At 45.4% G+C, this 13,811-nt stretch overlaps 1 protein-coding gene across 4 annotated transcripts in view; it reads right to left on the minus strand.

The window, feature by feature from the left end:
* SLC25A25 (solute carrier family 25 member 25) overlaps nt 1-13,811 on the minus strand; it is a 45,105-nt gene that overhangs the window by 15,391 nt on the left and 15,903 nt on the right. The window contains exon 1 of one of the 4 annotated variants that reach the window (XM_060251171.1): nt 9,429-10,035. The exons of 2 other annotated variants lie outside the window; for them this stretch is intronic. In XM_060251171.1, coding sequence (XP_060107154.1) covers nt 9,429-9,647 — 219 coding nt within the window. In that variant the 5' untranslated portion in view covers nt 9,648-10,035. Of the gene's footprint in view, nt 1-9,428; nt 10,036-13,811 lie in introns of those variants that run through there. One more of the 4 variants, XM_060251172.1, reaches the window with a different exon arrangement.

The raw sequence follows: 13,811 nt of genomic DNA on the forward strand, positions 1-13,811 counted from the left end.
GAGGGAGGGAGGGAGGGAGGGAGGGAGGGAGGGAGGGAGGGAGGGAGGGAGGGAGGGAGGGAGGAAGGAAGGAAGGAAGGAAGGAAGGAAGGAAGGAAGGAAGGAAGGAAGGAAGGAAGGAAGGAAGGAAGGAAGGAAGGAAGGAAGGGAGGGAGGGAGGGAGGGAGGGAGGGGAGGGAGGGAGGGAGGGAGGGAGGGAGGGAGGGAGGGAGGAAGGAAGGGAGGAAGGAAGGGAGGAAGGAAGGAAGGAAGGAAGGAAGGAAGGAAGGAAGGAAGGAAGGAAGGAAGGAAGGAAGGGAGGGAGGAAGGAAGGAAGGAAGGGAGGGAGGAAGGAAGGGAGGGAGGGAGGGAGGGAGGGAGGGAGGGAGGAAGGAAGGGAGGGAGGGAGGGAGGAAGGGAGGGAGGGAGGGAGGGAGGAAGGAAGGGAGGGAGGGAGGGAGGAAGGGAGGGAGGAAGGGAGGAAGGGAGGAAGGAAGGAAGGGAGGAAGGAAGGAAGGAAGGAAGGAAGGAAGGAAGGAAGGAAGGAAGGAAGGAAGGAAGGAAGGAAGGAAGGAAGGAAAAGAAAGAAGATGACAACAACTGCAGATTTATACCCCACCCTTCTCTCTGAATCAGAGACTCAGACCGGCTTACAATCTCTTATACCTTCTCCCCCAACAACAGACATCCTGTGAGGCTGAAAGGGCTCTCAGCAGATGCCCTTTCAAGGACAACTCCTGTGAGAGCTATGGCTAACCCAAGGCCATCCCAGCAGCTGCAAGTGGAGGAGTGGGGAATCAAACCCGGTTCTCCCAGATAAGAGTCCACACACTTAACCACTATACCAAACTGGCTCTCAGTGTCCATGTTTCCGAAGCAAACAGGATTTTAGCAGCACAAAACATGCCATGCAGCATTCGTCTTCCCTACTTTCTGTTCAGAACAGTAGCTCAGCTGGTGTACAAGAGCACCCTGTTACAATCTGGTTCAAGTATGTATTCCTATGTCTGACTGTAAGGCCTTGATGCATTTAAATGATATTTTGTCCTTGTCGTGAGTTTGTTGATGTATTTTCCATGATCATGTTGTTATATGGACCAGGAACACTCAGTCTTTTACTGGCGGTGGGGGGTGGGAGACCATTCACTAACTGAAGTGGTAAATATCAAAAGATTACATAAGAATACAAGAGAAGTTCTGCTGGATCAGACCAGTGGGCTATCTAATCTAGCAACCGTTTTACACAGCTGTCAACCAGTTGCTCTGGAAGGCCAATAAACACGGCAGAAAGGCTACTCCGCCCCTCAATATTGCCTCTTAGCCCTAGTAATTCAGAGATTTGCAGTCTCTGTATAGAGACTCCCCATAGCCACAATACCTAGTAGTCATTGATGGACCTCTCTACGAATCTATCTAATTTCTTTTTAAAGCCACTTATACTCATGGTCATGAACAGTGAATTCCACAATTCAAATACTCATTGAGCTAAGAAGTATTTCCTTTTACCTGTCCTGAATCTATTGTCCATCAACTTCAAAGGGTGCCCCCAAGTGAGAGAAGGGGGGAGGGGAAAAAGTCCTCTATCCACTTTCCCCACCCCGTGTATAACTTTATAAACTTCTAACAAGTCCACTTGAGAGCCCCGTGGCGCAAAGTGGTAAAGCTGCAGTACTGCAGTCCAAACTCTCTGCTTACAACCTGAGTTTGATCCTGGCAGAAGATGGGTTCAGGTAGCCGGATCACGGTTGACTCAGCCTTCCATCCTTCTGAGGTCAGTAAAATGAGTCCCCAGCTTGCTGGGGGGGGGAGTGTAGATGACTGGAGAAGGCAATGGCAAACCACCCTGTAAAAAAGTCTGCTGTGAAAACGTCATGATGCGACGTCACCCCAGAGTCGGAAAGGACTGGTGCTTGCACAGGGGACTATCTTTACCTTTTTAACAAGTCCTATCAGCTGTCTTTTTTCTAAACTGAAAATTGCAGCCTTTGCTCATAGGAAACGCGCTCCAAACCCTTAATGAGATTAGCTAATTCCATCCCAACTTCCTTTCTGGGGATAAACTGAGTTTTAGACCAGTTATCATGTGATAAATTCTCAAACTCTTGCCCCAAGTTTTACGGTTTCACCAAACTTAAATCTCACATCATCGGCACCCATTCATTCAATTTTTTTCCATTTGACCACTTAGAGCTCTTTTTAATTACCATCTTACAAACTGTGCCCCTTTTATTTCTGTTACCTAAGCTGGCTTAACCTGCTCCCCTCTCTGACGTCTTTCCCCAAAGAAAACAGGATCCTCTCTCTAAGTTCAGATCCTCTTAAAGATCAGTTGAAGCAAGCTGAGGAAGTTTTTAAAGAAATGCACCATAGCTGTCCTTATTTCTCCCAGCTTTATCCCCAACCTCTAACCCAAGTCAGCTGAAAGCTCTCTCTCTCTTTTTCTCTGGCATTATACTGTTTACAAAGCGGTTGTGATGACAACCCTCATCTACGGCTCCGAATCGTGGGTTTTATACCATCATCACCTGCGACTCCTTGAGCGCTTTCATCAGCGCTGCCTTCGCACCATCCTCAACATCCACTGGAGTGACTTTGTGACCAACACTGAAGTCCTCAAGAGGGCGGAGGTTACAAGCATCGAGGCACTGCTGTTGAAGACGCAGCTGCGCTGGGCAGGGCATATTTCTAGGATGGAAAACCACCGCCTTCCCAAGATTGCTCTGTATGGCGAACTTTCCATCGGCCATCGAAATAGAGGGGCACCAAAGAAGAGGTACAAGGACTCCTTGAAGAAATCCCTTGGCACCTGTCGCATCAACCATCACCAGTGGTCTGACCTAGCCTCAGATCGCAAAGCATGGAGGAACACCATCCACCAGGCTGTCTCTTCCTTTGAGAACGCACGCATAGCTGGTCTTGAGGACAAAAGGAGATTGAGGAAGAATCGCACTGCTACAGCACCAACCCCAAATCAGACTTTTCCCTGCAGCCACTGTGGCCGGATCTGCCTGTCCCGCATTGGTCTTGTCAGCCACCAGCGAGCCTGCAGCAGACGTGGACTACTGCACCCTTCTTAAATCTTCGTTCGCGAAGTCAAGCCGAGATACTGCCAACTCTAAGTGAACAGAATTAATCTGGAGACACATTTCCAGATGATAGAGCTGAACATCTAAAACAGGGATGTCAAACATGCGACCCAGGGGCTGAATCTGACCCCCAGAGGGCTCCTATCAGGCCCCCGGGCAACTGGCTCTTGTCTGCTTCCTTCTGCATCTCAACTTGCTTTGCAAGGCTTGCTCAATCGCACAGGAGCTACAGAGCAAAACCTTGGTTTTCTCCATTGGTTGAGGCTCCTCCTCCTCCTGGTCCCTTGGGGAGGAATGGAAAGAGTCTGAGATTCCTTTGCCCAGATTTTTGGATCCCATGGGAGAAATGCAAAGAAAGCCCCTTTAAGACCAACAAGTGCTAATGTTTTAAGCATATTTTTAGTTTGTTTTTTAAATTTAGTCATGTTAGTCTATGTCCCTTAAAAAGTTTATCTCTCTGCTACCTAATCTTAAATAGGTACACACATGGCCCAGTCCATCATGGCCCAGCCCAACAAGGTCTCATTTATGTCAGATCCAACCCTCATAACAAACGAGTTCGACACCCCGATCTAAAACTTGGTACATGCCTGGTCCTGATCCCTCAGGGATTGCACCACTTCACATTTTACTTCAAATGGCAGCATGTTGGGGTTGCCAATGGTAGCATAGCACTGTTTTTCCCCAAATAATTCACCTCCACTCTGCGTAGACCAAAACCTGGGAAAAGCCAGAAGAGAGCCTCCTCGTTCCTGCAGTAGTGGTGCATACCCATCAGTTAGGTGACAAATCCAAATCTTTGGGACTTACAATCAATGTTCATTCTATTTCACTTTTGGGAAAGGAATGCTACTAATGTCCCCACCGTCAACACCTTATGGTCAACCATTCACATTCAGTTATGCTTCAGAAAGGTGTGAAACGCAGTTACAGGCTTTAAAACTGTCTTTGGTAATACAGTGGTAATAAAACACAACGTACTATATAAAACTTCCACTGGCATTCTCTCCAGTGACATAGTGCACATATTCTCACCATACCATCACAGCTACAATAAACAAAATGTGCACCTCAGAGCAGTGAGTGGCTATAGACACATTCCAGACAGAACCAGAACGGTTGTGCCAAGCAGTTCTGACCAGCTTTGCCGCTCCTTCAGCAACAGGCACCAGGGCAGCACTAGAGCTCTCCTGTTTCATTTCAAGACAGCTTCCTTTTCACTAATACGCAGTGCTGGCGGGATGGTTGTTTGAAGTGGCTGTGTGACTGCAGATGGGTGGGAAAACTGCACCGGAATGTGGTTTCCTAACCGATGTGCTCACTGAACAAATGTGTTCTGTGCAGATTCTAAGATTCCATTCCTCTGACAGCCTGCAGAAAGAGCTAGATAAATAGTTCAAATGTACCTTTCCTATAGCAGCCCCCGTGGCGCAGAGTGGTAAAGCTGCAGTACTGCAGTTCAAGCTCTCTGCTCGTGACCTGAGTTCGATCCTGGCGGAAGCTGGGTTCAAGGTTGACTCAGCCTTCCATCCTTCCAAGGTTGGTAAAATGAGTACCCAGCTTGCTGGGGGGAAAGTGTAGATGACTGGGGAAGGCAATGGCAAACCACCCCGGTAAAAAGTCTGCCGTGAAAACTTCGTGATGCGACGTCACCCCAGTTGAAAACATCTGGTGCTTGCACAAGGGACTACCTTTAGCTTTTTAAAATACTTTCCTATGCATGTGCAAGCAAGAGCCCAATGGCGCAGAGTGGTAAAGCTGCAGTACTGCAGTCAAACTCTCTGCTCACGACCTGAGTTCAATCCCGGCGGAAGCGGGGTTCAGGTAGCCGGCTCGAGGCTGACTCAGCCTTCCATCCTTCCAAGGTTGGTGAAATGAGTACAAAGCTTGCTGGGGATAAAGTGTAGATGACTGGGGAAGGCAATGACAAACCACCCCATAAAAAGTCTGCCGTGAAAATGTCATGATGCGATGTCACCCCAGAGTTGACAACTGGTGCTTGCACATGGGACTACCTTTAACTTTTTTTAAAAAACTGTCCTATGCATGTGAATGCACTTAATTAGATCACTTCCAAACTCCACGCCATGAACACCAAACCCTGAACTAACTTATGAATTCTATACTATTACAACTACGACAACTACTACTAATGCCTTCTGAAATCAACTACATATTTAAAAAGACAGCAATTCTAACTTTTTTCGAGTACTGTAGTTGTAGAGGCCTTTTGCCCCTGAACTGCCGCACCAGAAATGCAATGTTGTGTCCACTCACGCTGAGCAATACAATGGAACCCTTCATCCCCTGCAATCCTCAGAATCTCATTCACGTCATCTAATTCTTGCCCTGGAGATCCTTTCCAGAAACAAATATCTCACAGGATAAAGTAATCCTGAAAGGGGTGGGGGGGAATACCGTGGCATTCATAATACTGCAGAATAAACTTTCGTGAGTTTAGACGTTTAGTGTGGCATCTCTCTTGTACAACGTGCTGAAATGAGTCACCGTTGCCGCACACAGGGTTGGATCCTGTAGGTTGGATCACTAACGGTGACACTTTTCTCTGCACTTGTCCTCTGCTGACACCTGCGACAGCTGAAGGCTCCCCGAACCAGAGAAGGCAATGCCAATGGCGTGGTGGGTCTGAAGAATCCAACCCTGCCTTGTGCAAACTACTGCCCAGTTTCTAGGAATATGTGGGATATCATTATGCCCTGCAATGGAAGGATAAGCAAAAAAGCTTAAAATGAAACTGATTTACAGATGCTCAGGAAGAGGACTTTTCTAGAGTGCCAGAAAGCAGCTACAGACAGAGAGCAGCTGACAAACTACCAAGTTCACTATTAACACACTACTGAAGAGGTCCCTGCTAGCTGTTGCTTTTCACTCTGTGGCTCCTAAAAACTAGTTTATGATTAATTAGCCAGGAGGACAAGTAGGTACTACAGGAAGCAGCTGCCACACAGTAGAAAAGGGGAGGGGGAAACATACTACGGAGAAGCACAGTAAATCATTTAATACTATAGCTAACAAAGGGCAACTCAATCAAGATTTTGGGATGAATGAGTGACGCTGCAAAATGCCTTTTTTAAAAGGCAGCTGAGCTGCAGAATTAACTGCTATGACAGCCAAACAGAAGCCGGGGGTGAAATGGGCAAATGCGATTGACTGAAAACAACATTTGTGCCAATACATCACATGTCTATCGAGATTTTAATTACAAGAAAAAAGAGCTCCGGTAAACCTCCCCCCACCCCGTCATCTGTGCCCAACTATGAGGAAGACAAAATCATTTCTTATTGAAGTAGAGAACTTGATTGACTGAACTATCCTACGCTCATGTATTCCTGAGTCATTGATATATCTACCGCATCTTAGTATCAGCCAATTATCATATCACGAGAACTGACAATAGATGCTGGGAGAAAGGGACTGTCAAAACAAAAACAAAACTAATTTCATCCCTTCTTTGGCCAAACTTTACCTCTCCCACCCGAAACAAAGAGGCAGCTTTTAATGCAAATCAGGTTTCTCCATCTTACCTATGTTCTTGCAAATGCCACAAAAACAACAGCAGTATATCAGTCTATGTAAATACAAAAATCACTCTCCTTCATCCACTCTGGAGGTATGAATAAAGCAATGCAAGAAATTCCACCTAGAAAAGTTTAGGCAGTACCACAGATAAAGGAACAATCCTCATTGCAATGCCTCCACTAAATATTCACCCAGGGTTTTTTCCATTACTGCTCCTTTTGCATGTCCAAGTAAAATAGTCTTGTCCCGTGCTCAAGCTGACATTCAGCTGCTCAACAAATGCCAGCTTGGTAGCCAATATAGCTAGAGATCCCCTATATCCAGGGGAACAGGAGCCACAAGACATGAACATCAGATGTTTGAGAGAAGGAAGGAAGGAAGGAAGGAAGGAAGGAAGGAAGGAAGGAAGGAAGGAAGGAAGGAAGGAAGGAAGGAAGGAAGGAAGGAAGGAAGGAAGGAAGGAAGGAAGGAAGGAAGGAAGGAAGGAAGGAATTTCTAAGCCACCGGCTGGCTTGGCTTGGAGAAGAGATTTAAAGAGATAAATGCCTTCTCCAAGCTGGCCGATGGGGTGGGGGGGGGGCTTCAAGAGCCATACAATATGTGTGAAAGAGCCACACGTGGCTCCTGAGCTGCAGTTTGGCCACCCTGGTGATAGGTTTCTATCCAACCTACGCAAGCAGCGACGTACTGTATAGCAAAAGCAGACGATGCACTGTATAGAGAAAAATCGTTTTTAATCACAAGCTTCTACCCACAAGCTTGCAATATAAACGTTACAGACGCAGAAAGAAAAGGGAAAGTGGGTGGAAGAGATTTTAGGAAAGAGGGAGAAAGAAGCCAGGGGGAAGTGCTCTGATATAGCAGACACAAATATATATTTGTATTTAGTATTTTTGATATATCGCCCTGCCATGTATGCCTCCAAGCGGACTATTGGGATGCTCCTTCAACAGCTTCCTGCTAAATTATCCAGATTTTGACACTCCCAAGGAGGTGTTCACAGGTCTAGTCTTCAGGAAGGTTGAACCATGCAAGTGTGCCCTCCTCTAGCACATTTCCCTAAGAGCCCCAGGTTCACTAGTGTCCTGATACTATTTAAAGGGCACGTTAAAGCGGGTAACCTCCGAAGTGGTTAGAAAATAGTGAGAATCCTGAATGCTCACAACTTCAAAAGAAAGCGAGAACGTTTCTAAACTGGTGGCAGAATAAAGATGCTGGAAACTCTGCCATGAAAATTGGGGGGGGGGGGAGTATACAGGTAGCCTCAAAACTGAAAAGCCAAGATTTACCCAACTTTCTAAAATGCCAGAATATCATACTGACTGGAGTAGAGCAAGAACTGAGAAATTTAACTCATGTTGTCAAGGCTATATTCAGGATCAGAAACCGCTATCACCTTCCGCTAGAATCTGAACCTCAATTTCAGACACGGGTAGCTGGCCTGCAATGCTCACAGACTGAAGAAGATCAGATCACTATTTGGCTTTCAAACATTCACATTTGCCAAAATGGAAAGACCGATGACAGCGTCTACATAGGCAGCACAATGAAGTGGCAGAATCCTGAAGCAGTCGAGTGGACTATACTACCTCAGGTTGCAGGGAAGGGGATGACTTCCTCACTAAAGAAATCTCCCTAGTACAGGGAGAATTGGCGTAACCCACACTGCTGCTTGTCATGCTTTAATGCTGTGAGGCAAGACCGGTATTCACCTCCCGTAGTAGGATGCTGTCTGCTCTTCCGCTTCCAAAGTCTACCGCCTCTTCCTGCTGCGTATGTAGACCATGCCTGCGTGTCTTTTTCAGAGCAACGAATATCGGCGCAAACTTAGCCGTCTCAAACTGTGCCTCAAGTACCAACAGTTCTTCTTTCATACCAGGAACACAAGACAAACACAAGCCAGTCATCGAACGCTTGCCTGCCTTCTCTACTTGCCAGCTGCATGCAAAAAATATATATATTTTTTTATTGCTTTAATCAAATGGGGGAAATTCTCTGCGAGTTCCCAGTTTGCATAACTAAACGAAGCCCATATTAATTTAGATATGACCTACTGCTCTGTAAGACGCTTAAGCTCCCTACACGCACCTGCAAGGCGGTGCTCTCGGAAAAGTCCTTGTTATCATGCCTTATCGAGTGCACGCACACAAAGCAAATAAAATTCAACGGCATGAGGAAACAGCCGAACATTTTACAAGTCTCTATTTGCATCCAGCTGATCGCTTGAGATCAATCCCAGATTATTGTACTCAAGCAGTATTACATCATCTGCTCAATGCTCACCACCGTATCTATGGTACTATATCCCCTTACCATATCTCACATAGCCAGAAATTTTAGATCCCATTTATTGTACAGCAGGAATCCGCAGGTTTACTTTTTACCTTACTGCAAGCTCTAATTGCTTTAATTTTGACTAGACAGTCTCTGGGGCCAGGAAAGCCATCCACAGTGTCTCTTGTACAGCTTAATGTATTCTTCCTTCTACTTAGACCCCTCTTTCAGCACTAACACGATTTCCCTCTATTCAGATCCTTCTTTCAGTGCTAACAGGACTCTGATCTCCAAGGAAGCAGCCTAATGGCAAAGTGGAATACCAAACACGATCTGGGAGGGCAACCTATTCACTTCCTCCCCCCACCCCACAAGTGCCACTTACAATTAAACTCTATCAAGCCAGAGGCCAAGTGCCCCTCCTCCTTTGTGCAACCTTTTGTAAAGCCTTTGCAAAGCAGCCTTACTAAAACCTTCAGATAGATCCTACTCCCGGTTCAGGCTGCGATAGGTCACCCTGAGTTGAGAGTGATCCGGAAGCCACGTTACCTGTTGGAAATGTTCTGCGGGTCCAACCACAAGTAGAATAGTGGGTCTCCTTTCAGAGGGGTCAGCCTCTTTGGGTGACTTCCCCAAAACCTTTGGCCCCTGTTCCCCAGAGCTGGGAACTGGAGAGTCCTTTGCCTCATTCTCTTTTGCTTCAGCAGGGCCTTGGCATACCGCCCTTGGAAAAAGACAGGAAAGGAAACGCCAAAACGCCTGCAGCATCACTTTCTGCTCAGGTCCTGGAAAGGAAACCCCTCAAGCCAGTGGTTCAGGAAGATGCGACTGCTCTGTTGAATACTGCAGCAAGAACTTCAGAGGCAGCAGCGTCAGAGGCTCATAATGCCGCAGACGTTTCCTGCCTTTGGGACTGCTGCTAGTGCTGTTGTGTCTGGCCTCACAAGCAGTTCGCTCCAGTAGCCAATGGCAAAAACACAAAAGAGTCTCCTAGCATGAAGCCAAGGTGCTGGCGATTTACAGGAACCCTGAAGGGGGTGGGGGGAGAGAAGGAGAGAGGCGAAAGGCACAGCTCTGAGAAAGCTGAGAAGATGGATCCTTTCAGTCTAGGCAGCTGCACCGATTAACCTGTGCTTCCGCGCTCACCCAATGCACATCAAAAGGAACAGAAGCCCTGAGCATCCAGTCTGCATTCTCACTGCAGCAGTGCCCAACCAATCACCGCTGCCAACACTAACAGGTTCATTATTCAAACCAGCAATCTTAAGCCAATCAGGAACGCTTGTGACTGGACAATTTCTAGCATGCAGCCAGACGGTCCTGCCGAAGAGTGCTGACTGTAACCTTTATGATGAGCTGAATCACCTGGCCGTCAACGGAGGAGAGCAGCTCTTAAAGGGCAGGGCAGGGGGGAAGGCTGGACAGGACGACGTTAAAAAGATGCTCCAGCCGTCAGAATCTAAGCCACAACCCAGATATGACTCCCTGAAATAGAGCAAGGAATTCCTTTTCTTTCTTGAGCCATTACCACGCTGTACAACTTCAGCTGAATCACTGCTCTTTATTAATGAAGCAGATGGCTTTTGTGGGCTGAAATACTTGCCTTTCTCAGGCTTAGAGAAAACGATCACACGCCGCTAAACATCTGCTTAGTCTACTAGCAAAACCTCAACTTTGCCACCCTCTTAACACATAACCTTGTGACAAACTGACTCCCAGGCTTTGCGGTTAACCTGCGGCATCATCCTGACACGGCAAAAACTGAAAAGAAATAATGATAACAAGATTACCTCGGAAAGGTGCGGCATGATTTGTGGGTGTTATCTGTTCAGGGGAGGTTCAACCCCATCTTGCCCATGCCTTCCAGTGAGATAAGCTCTTCAAATTAGGCCACCCACCCACTTTCTACATGCTTTGGGAGAGATCCAGATAGAAACACCTGGTTCCAGGGGAGAAGGGAAAAAAAAAAGATTTGGTTATCTCAGCATTGTTATTCACAATTAAAGAAGGCAAAAATGACCCTCCTGGATTGCCGTCCCAAAGTCTAAACTCAAGAATGCAATGTTCATAATTGCTTCACATTTCGCAGCCATAATACAAGAGAAATATTTGGAAATAGCTCCCAGCTGTATTGTCTGGAGTCTGGAACCGGTAAGATAACTTTTCATATGGGATTTTGGTTGAGAGTTGCTGGATTAACAAGAAGTACTTGACTTGCCCACAAAATCCTCATGCTTAATTTAAGACAATGGTATCTGAAACTGAACTGGAAATCTGAGCTGAGACCTTCTTAGGCAACCTATTCATAGAGTCTGGAGGGAAAAAAACGAATGGCTTTCATTTCAAACCTATGGATGCAGATGCGCCACATGAAAGTACACACCTTAAAACACTGAATGAAAAGGTCAGAACATTTTGGCGCAATGACAAATGCTGCGAAGCAGACTGTGGAACTATAGCTTTTGTTATTCATACTGTTATCAAGTCAGGCTGCGTAAGATTCTGGGGGTGGGATCAGTTGCTCTGAGCCTCTGAAATGGAGTCAGGACAAAATCTACATAGATGTATGAGCAAGTTACAAAAGGGAAAAATCACAAAAGGACTGAGAAACAAGAATGGAGCAACAGAGCCTGAACAGCCCCATCCTGAGTAGCAAATCCGACAAGTGTGTCAACAATGAAAAGGAGATTTGCTGCATCCCCTTAATACTGCCGAAAACAGGTTGCCAAATTATAGAAACAAATCAGGAGCAGGTTGTCCAAAAATTCCAAACTGACTCTGTTATCACTTAGCAATGAGTAACTTTAAAAGTCCTGCTTGTTGGACAGCTATTTGGTCAGTCCACAGTCATCCTGAGAATTTTCCATTCTTTAATACCATGTGAGGCTTACACTTCGTTTTACAGAAAAGCAATTAAATTGCATTATAAGATCCTGGATTTATTGCTGGCGCTTCACACATACAAAATGAAACTCTAAAGCCTCTATGGTATAATGACAAGTGAAGGGGCTTTGGGATGACATTTAACATTTCATCAGATTTTGTTTGAGACACTGTTGAACTGCTAATTCCACTCATATGGACCGGATGTAAATATGCATCAAGTAACACCCCCCCACCCAGCAATTACAACTGAAAGTTCTTAGCAGGACTGTACCTTAGCACAACACCGAATGTACTGCTCGGCTCCACTTTAAGATTAAAGAGGACAGAAGGGGGGGGATGACAAGGTCAAGACTGAAATTTGTTTCACTGCACACTTGTTCAGAGAGTCTTTAAAAGAAGGGTTATGGGAAAGTTCTTTCTTCCCAGCCCTTCAGATTTCTTCCAGGCGCAACTACCCCCCCCAAAAAGGCATGACAGCAAAACCACTGCTAGCAACAGCCCCATGTATCTCCTGTCGCTTCTGCACTAAGAGAAATCTGATGAAGGCTGCTCCATCTTCCACTGTGCTTATAGGCCCCCTTCTCCAATATACAAGGTAAAAAGAAGATACAGATGGGCAACAAGTGGTACAATATACGGCAGTGACAGATTGGGCTCCATAGCCTAGCCACCTCTGGCTTACCTTAGAGATACACTCAAATTAGGCCTTGGAGCACAGAAAGAAAGAAAAGCTACTCTGAGGTCCAAAGTACTAAAATTGTACCCCACCCCCCCAACATACGCACGGCTTGTTGCTGTGCAGCTGACAACCACTAATATTTAACTAACCATTCCAGTAACTAGCATACCATCTAACACACCGTTCCAGGAACATGTTCTCTGAATAACAGCCACACCTTCTGAATCAAAACATCTGTCTTCTCTTGCTCCCATCTGCCTACTGTAGACTATATGCCCCTGAACAGGGATAGCGATACTATTGAGCACGGCTTTTTTTGTAGAAAAAGCCCAGCAGGAACTCATTTGTATATTAGGCCACACACCCCTGACATCACCATTGTTTCACACAGGGCATTTTTGTACAAAAATCCCTGCAGGAATTCATTTGCATATTAGGTCATACCCCCAGACATTGTATCACAAAGGCTTTTTTTGTGGAAGAAGCCCAGCAGGAACTAATTTAAATATTAGGCCACACCCCCTGATGCCAAGCCAGCCCTGCTATTGAGTTAGTTCATTACAATGTTTTGCGCTAAATATGCAACATGGGGGGAGAGAAAAATCAGAAAAAAATGGTGTCTCCTTCCTGGACTTTCTTGCTCCCAATTTCTTCTAGAAAAACTGGGGGAGCACTGGGGGGGGGGGGAACTCCTTGATTGTTTAAGTTTGAAATGAGTTAAATGCTTTTACAGACAAAATGTACGGCATGAAAAAGTCTGAACATTTTACAAACAATTTTTCCATCAGAAAAACAGGGAAATTTGGAAGAGGACTGAAAAAAACTAATGATTTCTTTTTTCTTGCGAAATACACTAAAACAGCATAGAGTGCCGCATTTCACAGCTGTCTCATTCAGGTATCAGATGCATTTCCTATTTTGCCTTCAGATTCCAAAAAGATGTCATTTGATACAATTTTATTTGATACTTCTTATGTTGTTATCAGATGCATTTTCTATTTTGCCTTCAGATTCCAAAAATATGTCAATTGATACAATTTTATTTGATACTTCTTATGTTGTTATCAGATGCATTTTCTATTTTGCCTTCAGATTCCAAAAATATGTCAATTGATACAATTTTATTTGATGCTTCTTATGTTGTTGCATTTTCTATTTTGCCTTCAGATTCCAAAAAGATGTCAATTGATACAATTTTATTTGATGCTTCTTATGTTGTTAAAGCAGCAGGATACAATTAGGTTTCACAGGAAAATAAGTACTGCATATATTTCAATCTTCCTGGAAATTCCTGGCAATTTTGCATCTGCATTGCGCACCGCTGATGTTATAAGAATATCAGATAGCTGCCAACAAAAACAGAGATA

Source organism: Heteronotia binoei, chromosome 12 (genome assembly GCF_032191835.1).
Source record: "Heteronotia binoei isolate CCM8104 ecotype False Entrance Well chromosome 12, APGP_CSIRO_Hbin_v1, whole genome shotgun sequence".
NCBI lineage: Eukaryota > Metazoa > Chordata > Lepidosauria > Squamata > Gekkonidae > Heteronotia > Heteronotia binoei.